A 12040-nucleotide genomic window follows, 5' to 3' on the forward strand; every position below is an offset into this window, starting at 1 on the left:
TGAGCATTTTCACCTGGCTCTTACTGTAACTATTAGTGCACACATGAAAAGAACATGGACTGGTGCTATGAGTGAGTGTGGGGGGTGTGTGGTGTTACTTGGAAATGATTGTCAACGCTGAGCTCCTAGACCCATTTGATAGGAAGTAATGCTGGAACTACCACAGAACACTTCATGTGATGCAGTTCTTCTCAGTACATACATTTGTGCAGGAATAATAATAAAAAGTTTGTTGTTTCTCTTCAGGCAATAGTACTAGGACAAATTTCCCAGCATAAGACAAGCGTGCTTGTGTCAATTAATATAACTGAAAAATTGAGGCATGAATCTGCCCCAGTTTCACTTAGGAACCTGAACTTGCAAGAAAAGGGTTCATTCTGATGGTGTTCAAAGGCACCAACTTCATTAAATCTGCCACTTATGCAGTTTTAGTAAAATTACTTCATCTGAGGGATAACAATGTACAATTTAGGCAATCTGGGCCTTCTCCATAGGAAATAGGTAGCAGATAGTGTTTTCTGTGTACCAGATTGTGTTTTCTGTGTACCCTCTAAAGCTGAAGAAAGACAGGACCTGCCACAGAGTGGTGCAGAGCACCTATTAGACACCTGATGCTGGATGGCATGGAAGCACTCCAGGGGCAATCAAAAGTTAATACTCAGCCCTGCCTCTCGTAAGTTAGTACAACAACAACTCCCCCACCTCTCCAAAACCTCAAATAAAATGCCCTAGAATAACAGAGTCTTAAATATTGTCTGTGAAATCTGGAAGGGTCCTCCAACTTTGATAATCTTACTACTTTGGAGATGAAAACAGTTATTGTTGCAATGTATTAGGAATTGTCTGTTTGTTTACCTTTTTTCTTCCTTATTGCTTGTCCTTCTGAGAGATAGTCTTTTACCAACTGTTAATGCAGGAGATTGCACAAGGATAAATAAATTGTATAGGTAAAGAGATACAGGTGGCTTACATGGCTGTGCAGTCTGCATTTGGAGGTAGATTTAGACTTCCCCTTAAATATGCTCTCACATCTGAGGTTACAGAACTGCATAGCATGGCCCCTGCCAGCACACCAGAATTTGTTGCTATTCCAAAATAATAGTAATAAAACCAGGGTGTATCATAATGACTTGAAAGCCAAGAGTTGTACATGTTTTATCTTTTCCATTTCTGAGGTTTAGGGTTTCAAGCTTTCTCTCTCCAGCCATTGTGGGTGAGATGCAGTATTAGTTTTCAGAATTTCATATGGAAGAAGGAGATGAGGCACTTAAAGTAAACACAAAGCATTGTGCAATTTTTCACTAGAGTAAAGACACCTAAGTAAAAAAAAAAAAAAAAAAAAAAAAAAGAGAATAGCTACATAACTAATTTCCTGATGTGGTTTGGGTCAAAATACCCCCTCTATGTCAAAGTTTTGATTTATAGACCTTGTCCTGTATTAGTGAAGTGGGAGCTGATGCCTTGCCAAAGCACCTGGCCCACTGCTTTCTCAACCCATTACTTGGTGTAGCTAACTGTGACAAATGTGGCTGAGCAGGTGGGAGAGCAGCAGCAGCCCCTCCTCGCAGTCCTGGCCTGATTTCCTTCATGCCTCTTACACTGGCTGTGCAGGAGTGGAAACAAATGCTCACACATTGCGGATCACTGTCGCATGTTTTCAACAGTGAACTGGGAGGGATAACAAATACTAACTTTAAACTTAGCTAAGAGAGAGGGAAATATCTATACCTGAGAAAATATGTTGACTAACACTAATGTTTTTGACAATCACTGCATACCAACACTGCATTCTGGTCAGATTTTCAAACATATGTCACCAGTGCTGTGTAGATATCTGCAGCCCATCTCTGCAGAAAGAAGCAGTGAGCTATAAGCAGCAAGGCTCCTTGTGAAGGCAGAAGTACCTAACGAGCTGGGGAGTTTTGCTAGCTCCCTACTGCTTTTTGCTCATGCCTGATGGATGGTTGTAGATCCACTGGCAGTTCTCCAGACCAGCCTTGGCAACCATGTGGAACATATTATCCTCTTGGGCAGAGCTGCCAAATCTGTTCCAACCTTTCCACTCAGCTGTAAACCCAAATGCTTAAACACAAATCACTTACACGACAATATGCTCTATTGTAAAAAATTCCATAAAAGGCTGGAAAGGATACCGGTGGATTTATCCTCTCCACAGTTAGGATCATTTGGTCTTTCCTGTTCCAAAATGGTCACATTTATTTATTTATTTCCTTATGGGTATTTGGATGCCTTACATAAAGACCAATCAAATACATGGAACTGAAGTGATAACAAGCCACTTAAAGGTTTCTAGGGAGACAGCAAGAAATTTACCTTCACCTTCTGCTATAATGCTTTCTCCAGACTTCTTTTGTTCTGTGTTTTCATGCATCAAAGATGTAATCTCCATTAACAACAGACACCTCATGTAAGACACTGATAACTCAGTCTTACAAAATTTTTGCCTGGATAAACAGCTTGGCATTTTTAAAGAACTTTCTGCTTTTCAATTCATTTTGTCATGTTCTTTTGGAGTCATTGCCATAATATATTGCAGTAACCTCAAGCAACTTCCTTCCCTAGACTGTGCAATCAAGTTTTTAAGTATGGTAAAGCCCTATGAATTGTACTACTTGCACAATCCTATGCAAGTTTCTTCCCCTAATGGCCTTACATGCATCACCAGATAGCGTCCTTGAAATGAAGCATTATTTGACATCTCTCTTTTAATATATCATTAGTAGAGCTTATGCTGTGTTGGCTATTCTTCTTGTAACACTTGGGTGATTTTCTATCCTAACAAAATGGACTTTGTGTCTCTTCAATTTTAGTCCCAGGGTCACATGACTCATTTCTGTACTGTTTTTATGTGGACATCTATGCAAGGAAGGCCCTGTCTGCAATAATTTCTTCTATCTGGTTACCTAAGGAGATTGTTGATTCATTGACTGTGTCATTCAATAAGCTTTTAATGACTCATGGATGTGATTTGCACTCTATGAATAAGATGAGAGAAGTTCTGAAACAGAACCTCAAGATATATATGTCAGCAGAAATTAAAGATATGAGCACTCTACCTTAAGGCATCATTAAAAAGGGTTTAATTTTATTTGATTTTGAATTTAGGGCACAGGCCAATGAAAATTTCATTAATTTGTATGCTGTGGGAACTACATTTGCCAAATTGATTTGAGGGATTTGCATAATATGATGGCCTCAGAGCATCATATGGGGCCCAAACCTTGATTTTCATCCCTTTTGAAGCAGAGCACTTTTTCCTTTTCATACTGCCTTGTCTATTTATTCATGTCTTACAGCTTAGTTATTACTTAGACTATAAAAAATATCTACCAACCAAACACAGTGTTATTATTGCTTCCATGTTATTATAGCTTCCAGCATTGTTAGCAGAGTTAACTTTAAAAAGTGATTTTTTTTTAATGTTCAACTCATTTCCTTATGTTGATAAATATGGAGATATAGAAAACTTTAACTTTGGGGAATATCTGTTCTTCTAAAGATCTGCTGCTAAAGATGGTTTGAATCTATGGCTCAGGGTTAAGGTAAGATGTGGTTATGGTGGAGAGTCCAAATGTGATAAAACTTCAGAATGCTGTTGCATCATGGAAGCAGGGAGATAGCAAGTTCATAATCATGGAAATAGAGGATGACAACAATAATAATGTGGGATAAATACAGATTTATGCCATAGCTCATTAAAAACTAATTGAATGCAGGAATTTTTGTCTAACTGTCACGTGTGGTGGTTTCCACTGCAAGACTTATTGGAGTAAATGGCCTTAAAATTTGAGAATAGGGAGAATGGTGAGTTCTCCATACCACATGGTCCTATCTCTTCACAGGAACTCCCAGATATAGAGGTATTGACTCATTTCTGCCTCAGCAGGCTTTGCCCAGATATGCACATGTCCTTCTCCAGCTCTTGGGGAAGGCTGCTTTGTCCACTGATTCTAATACAAGTCACATTACCAACCATCAAGTCACCTTTTCCTAAATTGAATTAATTCATTAATCTAATGTGCTTCTTCCTGCTGTAATTCAAGTTATGTCTTTCTCTCTCTAAACTTTTCTTCTCCCAGGCTTTCTCAGTCATGTTTTGCTGTTTACCAATTTCATTAGTCTTCCAAACTTCTCTGGAAATTTCTGACTCTTCCGGAAGGTCCTGTTACTGCAGTCTCCATGGGCATCTATGGTTCTGGTTTATTCTATCAAACCTTTAAACCTCCTTTTCATTCTGCACTTTTCCTCTACCTTTCACTTTTATTTCACTTAAGCCTTTTCACTTTTTATTCAGAAGTAAATGATCTGAGCTTGGTGGCTTTTAAAGTCCTTCAGACAAGCTATCAAAAGGCAATTTGAACTCAAACAGCAAATTAAAGTTTAGCTTTTAGTTTTATTCCTTACTACCTAGCTGGTTCCAAGAGATGAAACACCAATCAGGAATGTACATTTACTTTCAGATAATTTCTTCCTGATACTGTAAATTTTCTGGTTTTGTTTGTTTGTCTGGAACCCTTGACTTCAGCTATATTTTTGTAGAAGACAGGAAACAGGTCTTCTGTTGTGTTTGTAACCTGAGAATATAATAATTTCTTAACTCATATACTCTATTCCAGAAGCTCTCTGGTGACCAGAGCCATCAGGAGCAGACGTACCAGCAGCTATCTGGTTCCCAAGTCGTCCATCAGAAGTTTCCCCTTGGCATCACTGTCACTTGACATTGTCATGAAGGGGACCATGATCCCATGAGCCAAAAGCCTTGTGCATGTGAAAGAGAAAAGCTGGGAATGCCTGGGAGTCTGAAACCACTTTTGAAAATTTAATCATAAAAAGTAAGCCAATATGTGTTCTGCAGAAACCAGACAATTCTAAGCACATTACAATGGCCAAGCCATAGTAATTTTTCTTGTCCTGAACAGCTGCACAGTCTTCTTCCCACAGAAATAAAAATGGTAGGAAATATGCCATGGAACTTGACTTGATGTATTTGAATAACTGAAAACTTGATAGTGGTTGCAACAAAGCAAAGTATGTGAATATTATGAGTCCATTTTATGAAGACATAAACTGAGGGCAAAGGTTTATGACTTGTCAAAAGTAACACATGGCAGAGCAAGGGGTTCTGGGCCCTTACAAGCTGTACTCTTTACAAGCCTGCAAAGAGTGTACTAGTGCCTAACTCTTGCTATGTGGTTTAAACAGTATTAGTTTACATCATTTTTGTAGTGAATTAGTGCCCTAATTGCCCACTAGTAGTTGGGATTAGTTTTACTGGGCTGATTTTTGCTCTGGAGCTACAAATGTTTGACTGCTATTACTAACACACAGCTTTCTGTATGAGGTGATTCTGAGTCAGATTGAACACATGGGAAATTGTAACAATACCTTGGAATTCAACACACTCTTCCCCTGGTGTTTTGTTTCAACCTTCTCATGTTGTTCCTTGGCATTTGAATTGCTCTGGGTAACACATGTATATACACTCACAGGGGTCACTCACCACTGTAAATTGTTTATATTATACACAGCACTGTATTCATAAAGGGGAGAAAGAAATGTGTTTGAATTTATACATTTATTTTCTCCAGAGGTATACAAAACTCTTTCCATATTTCTGATGGACTAAAAATTTTCCACATGCTAACTGTCGCAAATACTGCATGAGGGAAGTGTTTTGAATCTGCAGAGATAATTTAAGTGAGAATTAATTTTGGCCAGGACAATTTATTACGGTATTGATCTTGGCCCTGCTTATGATCTTTCTTCAGCAAAAAGCTCCTGTGGTACAGACACTGCTTTTGCATTATATTGAAACTGAGCATTGGTATGAAAAGTCAGACAATAAGAGAACAGAGGAATTCCTTACCACACAGATTCCAGATCCATCAAGGCATCTGTTTGCATTACCATTACAGTTGCAAGGGGAGCATTTTCCTGAGCTGGTACGATAAAATCCTTCTTGGCATCCCTGCAATGAGAGAAAAAAAAAAGTGTTTCCTATGCATATGTGGCTGGAGAATTAGGTTTGGTGAGAGGAGAGGAAAGCAAGGCTACAGCCATCAGGTCTCCCCAGAGCACAGTGCACAACCCCTCCATAGCAGACCACACACACACACTGCTGAACTTGACTCTGTTCTTTCACTCTGTCCTGGTGCTTGGTTTTTTGCCTCAGAGTGTTAAAGCTGTCAGCATTCCTGCCTGTGTCCTGTCCCTGACAAGCTCTGGGTGTGGAGCTGGCAGATTCTTACTGCATGTTGTACTAGAGGATGATCCTTATTTGGTAAAGAAGGTGTATTTATAGAAAAGGAATAGCTTTTACTGAAGGAAAAGAAGAGAAAAGAAAAGAAAAGAAAAGAAAAGAAAAGAAAAGAAAAGAAAAGAAAAGAAAAGAAAAGAAAAGAAAAGAAAAGAAAAGAAAAGAAAAGAAAAGAAAAGAAAAGAAAAGAAAAGAAAAGAAAAGAAAAAGGACAAAAGCTTTAGAAAATTTACTTTACATCAAAGTTTTGATGAGATTTGGATTAATAACCTATGGGAAACAAACATACTTACAAAGATCAATGCCCTTTTGAATAAATGTGTGGCTTTGCCTGTTTATATAATTTAGTAATTTTGATAATTTACCAGAGCTAACCAAAATGAAAAAGAAATTTTAAACATCTGGATCACCTTCTTTTGAATAATAATTACAGCAATAATATAAGGAATCAGAAATACAAAGCTATTAAGATACCCTTCAAAGACTGAAAAATAAAAAGAAAATTAAAGTGGATAGTTTTTCTTGTGTTGAGTATAAATTCTTGTTCTTCGCTGAAGAACTTTTCCCTCATTATGCAGAGCTGGTGAGATGTACACAGGCTGATCTCATCAATAAACTCTGTTAGCTCAGGTACCGTGTGTCACCCTGCTCGCCCTGTCCAGTCTCTCTGTGTCACATGTATTATGCCAGATTAATGAATTTTTGGATTCTAAATTTCTCACTCTTGTGTAAGTCTTGCAATATTGTTGCAGAGCTGATGTAAAGACACTGGCATGTCATTTAGTGCTCCGAAAATTATTTGCCACACCAGTGATTTGCCAACAGTGATGTTTCTGCTATCACTTACAAACAGCATCCCTGAGGTGGCTGTTAGAGCTTAAGGTATGCCAGACTTTCCTGTAATATTTTTCGTGGCTCTCTGTACAAAACTTTTTTTATTCTGTGGCTCTTGAGGTCACCTACCCTTGAAAAAAGTGGGAAAAGTGTAAAGTTCAAATAACTCAGAAGGGTGTGTGTCTTGCATTTGTATGAGCTAAGAGGCTTCTTATTGTAGTACTCTGATCAAATCAGGATTAGCTTTCCTTTGTATCTTCCTATTCCTTACTTTTCTGGGTTGCCCTCAAATCAAGGATGAGGTATTTTTCTGCACTGTGTAGAAAAATAGCTTAGCACCTGTAGTTTCTCATGCCCAGGTAAGCTATGGCAGAACAGCAGGTAAGCAGTACCAAATGCAGACCCTGACAGTGATACCTTCCTACCTGCAGAAACTGGCCTGTGAGCAGCAGTGCCAAATGTCCCTGCTGGTGGCTGGGGCTAGCCAGCCCTGGCACCATGCTGTGACCTCGTCACTCCTGGGACCTGCACTCACATGTCTGCATTGGGCTGCAGTTACAGCTGGGGAGCTCTGGGTAGCAAGAGCCAGCAATCCTGAGTCTTGGCTGCGTGTTAACTTCCATTCCCAAGTGTGGCTAGGTCCAGCCAGACAGGCTGCTCGCTTAGAAAACAACATCTTAGGAGATGACTAACAGCAGGCTTTAAAAATGAGGTTTAGAAATTAATCACTGGTCCCATCTTATCCCAGAGAGCTCTGAGAAGTGGAGATGAACATAAATGGAAAACTCAGTTGCCTTTACCATTCTTGTGCACAGAATTTTATCTGGTTTGTTTTGGAAACACTTTTTTGATAATAACTCCTAGGAGGCAAAGTCTTCAGACCACAGACTCTTTGGGACAGCAGAAATACTGTCTATTTCTACTGCTTGTTTCTTTCAGTTGTTTAGTCTTTGCACAGCGGTAGGACTGGCTCCCGCCAGACTAAGGATTGCAGCTCAATGATTACACCACACACTGTGGAAGGGAGACAGTTAGTTTCTAAATTGAAAACAGACTCTTGTCCCAATGTCTGCCTTTGCAATATTTCTTTCCACCCATACAGATCTAAAGCTTGTTATATTCTCTGATGAACAGAGCTGGTGGGTGGTCCTAGCTGCGCTCCTCTAGTGTCTGCCCAAAAGCTTTCTTGGTTTTGCAGGTCTAAGCAAAATGATTTTTACTTATGATAGTCAATATGGACAATGGAAATGTTGGAATGCTTGTAAAGGTGTCTATGAAAATCCTTTAGTCTGCCATAATGATAATCTCATTTATACTTCAACTGATGGTGTGCCTGCACTGCAGCCACGAGAGAGCTTCCATCCTGTCCACACACCCAGCAGTAAGAAGTTAGTGCAGGTCAGTGCTACATCATTGGTTTTAGCATTAAGGGTAAGGGCTGCACAGACTTTGCTAAGGTCCACTGGGAAGCAGTTTACCTCCTATTATTAGCAGGCACACTTCTGAGTTCCTTAGGACATCTGCCTCGAGTCTGGGTCCCTCTATTTTCATTGTCAGAGCCCCACTTCAAAATGAGATGTGGGGAAGTCATCTGGGTATCTTTTTCATAGCTTTTCCCCCCCATGTTATTCAATTAATCACAAAAACTTGGAAGGTGCTGATGCTCACTATTTTAAAACAGTACTTTAAACCATGGGATGTATCAATGTAAACCAGAAATGAGATATTGACAATCAATGGTATGAGGGACAGGGGAATGAAGGGAAAATGGGATCCAGACTTCCTTTGGGCTCTGAAGTTTTCTCAGGCATTCTCAATTATTCTGATATATTTTTGTTGCTCCTTGCCCTACTAGCGATAATGGAGTGATTGGTTGGTTGTTCCAGAGCTTGAGCCAACATCATATTTATAAAAAGAAGTGTCAGAGTGTTGAGCTAATTGAGGGATTCAAATTGCTGAATGTTCTGGAAGCACAAAATTATTGCACACAAAGCAGAAACAGGACTGGAACAAAATGGAAATACCCTCCCTGTAAAATAGTTATGTAGGCAATTGAGTGCGGGACATTTCCGTCCACTGTCTGTTTCTGAATGGTGAAGACAATTAGAAGGCCAAAATCTTAGGTCTGCTTTAGCAATTATGTCTTCACAATTATTAGATATTTTTTTTCCCTGAGGGACAAAGTTTGTTCCAGTTCAAGTTGAAAAGTCCAATCAAATCTTGGCCTTGCTGATCTCCTGAAAAATCTCTGCACCCGTGGGGCATTTATTCCCCTGCTCCCGCCCTGCATCTGGGTTGAATGATTGCATGACTTAAAAACAAGAACCAGCTGCATGCTGAAAGTGCTGGGGAGCCTGTAGCAATTTTCTGCTTCTTCAGACCTTTCTGCTGGTCTGGGTGCAATATGGGACTGAAGATGGAAGAAAATTCACATACACAGAGTATGAATTTACTCCCATATTATATTCAAGCAGTTCCATCAATTTCATTGTAGCTGTTCCTGATCTGCACCGGCAAACTGAGGGCAGAGCCAGATCCCCCATTCCTTCCTTGCTGCCAGCTCAGGAGTGGTGCAGCTGTGCTGGGGTGGGTGTTTGCTCTGAACCTGCCTCTTCTGGTTTGCTTTCCCCAAAAGAAGAATGTTGTGCTGGTAACACATGCAGAGCATTCTCTGTGGTCACATCTGCACTGGCCAGCTGAAGAAAGGCAAGGTGTGGTTTCAGGCCTTGATCTTGCTCCTTGACAGACTCTGATTTTCCTCCCAATGACCATGCCAGCTCAGGGCATGGTCAGTTTTTACAGGACTACCCTTCTCTGGGCAAGCACAGGGGGTGTTTCAGCACATGGACACAGGGTGTGTTATCCTGTTTGACTAGGAGGTCCCAACACTGCTTTATTCTGTACTTCAGATGTAGCTATTGACTCTCTCATCTAATGGTAAGAAAACATGGCATGTATCTTTAGTTAGTACTGGAAATTGTGACTTGTGAGTATGTAAACACACAAAAGCTCTCTTCCACAATAAAAGGCTCCCTTGGATCCGCACCAGTGCTTGTTATTTACAGAGTTTCCTCCCAAGTGCTGAGGTACACTAGAGCGTGTGTATTCAGGGTTAAATGGTCTGCATTTATAGACATTTAATGGACATTTCAGCTTGTGTTACATCCATGATGCTATTTTCAGTCTTGGACCAGAAATCCCATCACATCTGGTCCAAAAAATAAACCCCAGAAGAAAAAGATGGTGCTGTCCTCCCGGACCATTGTGAAAGAGGTGCACGTGGGGAACTGAATCTAAGGAACAGTGCTCAAAGTAGTTGCCATTGCACATCAGCTGCCAAGTCACTTCTAAGTTCAGAGCCAGTAAAGCCTTGTTTGTAGCTCTCAGCAGTGTTATGGTCTTTGCTGCTAAAGAGTGTCCAAAGGTGTGCTTCCTTCCAGGTCTCAGAAAGATCCTCAGGGAGCTGCATGGATGCTCAGGCATGAGGCAAAGGTCAAACATTATCGTATTACTTGGTAGAGTCTCACTACTGGAGAGAAAGGTCTGGTCAGGATATTAAAAGTCAATGCAGTCTGGGCACAGCAGAGCCTGATGAACTCATGGGGTCATGATGAAATGAAAACCAGCTTAATTAACATAATGTTCTAGATCTAGCTGCAAAAATACAAATAAGATCTATCCTGTATTGCAAACACTGTGTTTTGTGTAGAAGGGTGATTTTTGATGGCAAGAGGAGAAAATGCACATTATCTTAGTTTCTGGAAGCCTCCACACATTACTTCTTCATATAATTTAACCCCTTCTTCATAGGGGTTAGATTAAAGACTCTAGCATCATTTATGATATGCTATTCAAGTCTTAGAAACCGTTACTGATCATGTTCTTTTAGCCTTCAGTGGAAGAGAATATAATTAATTCTCATTACCTGTCATCTGATTCTGGCCTAGTACATACATAGCTATCTCTGCTCAAGCTGACATACCAGAGTTTGTTTACTTTCTTTATCTTGATGAAATTGAATTTGCCACATAGTTTAATCTTGAAAATATATTTGTGGATTCCAGTTTTCATTTTTCTGCAGTCCGATCTCTTCTGTAAAGGTAGTAAAAATATTATAAAAAGATATAAACCTAAGGAAGCCATAGTTTGAGGAGTGTGAAATCCAGCCTGAGAGGCTATCTCTCAGTCAAAACATTTATGGAGAACTGTGACACATATTGTAAATTATTTGAATAATAATGTTTATCACTTGACATAGATTGAGTAATAATTTTGGAACTGTAGGACCCTTAGAGGTCCCCATTGTCTCTTATGGAATGAAAGAAAAGAAAGCAGAAGAAAAGAAAAAAATTCTACTTGAACATTATGAAGCTTTTCTTCATAATCAGAACACAGGGAAAAGAAAACAGAAAAGTGTTGCTCCTCTGATATAACAGGCATCATATCAGCCACAGATACCTGTAAAAGTAGGACACATGGATAATTTAAGTCCATATTTTCAATGCATTGATGAAATCAATCAGACAAATTGAGTGGAGCAATGTCCCCTCTTGGCAGCTTCAGATCAATGTGTAATGTTTATACATATGGAAGGAACAGTTAAGAAAAACAGGTTTTGGACTCAAAGTTATATCAAATCTCTGAAACTCTATATCTTTTGCCATGTAGAGATGAGTGAATACTTGAAACCACCTCCATTCATTTTATAGTCTTTGTCTCTAGAGCAGAGACCAGTCTGCTAGAAGTACATGGCATTACCATGGAAACATCAGTCCTCTGCTCCTTGAGGACATTTCCCAATCCAACCCAAGCATGCTTGCTTTTGTTTATTTGTCTTTATAAGCACTATTTGAAACTGGCAGCTACAGTTCTGAGGCCTTTTTGAAGTTTGTTTGCTTAGGCCAACTTGAGATAAATAGTCTATTGGCC

The 12040-nt window shown here is 39.6% G+C and overlaps 1 protein-coding gene across 1 annotated transcript in view; it reads right to left on the reverse strand.

Moving 5' to 3' along the window:
- The window catches only part of LAMA4 (laminin subunit alpha 4), a 96789-nt gene that overhangs the window by 68454 nt on the left and 16295 nt on the right, over positions 1–12040 (reverse strand). Inside the window, exon 2 of the mRNA XM_063151024.1 lies at positions 5888–5989. Within this exon, the coding sequence (XP_063007094.1) occupies positions 5888–5989 (102 nt within the window). The remainder of the gene's footprint in view (positions 1–5887; positions 5990–12040) is intronic.

The sequence above is a fragment of the Melospiza melodia genome, chromosome 3 (genome assembly GCF_035770615.1).
Source record: "Melospiza melodia melodia isolate bMelMel2 chromosome 3, bMelMel2.pri, whole genome shotgun sequence".
Classification (NCBI taxonomy): domain Eukaryota; kingdom Metazoa; phylum Chordata; class Aves; order Passeriformes; family Passerellidae; genus Melospiza; species Melospiza melodia.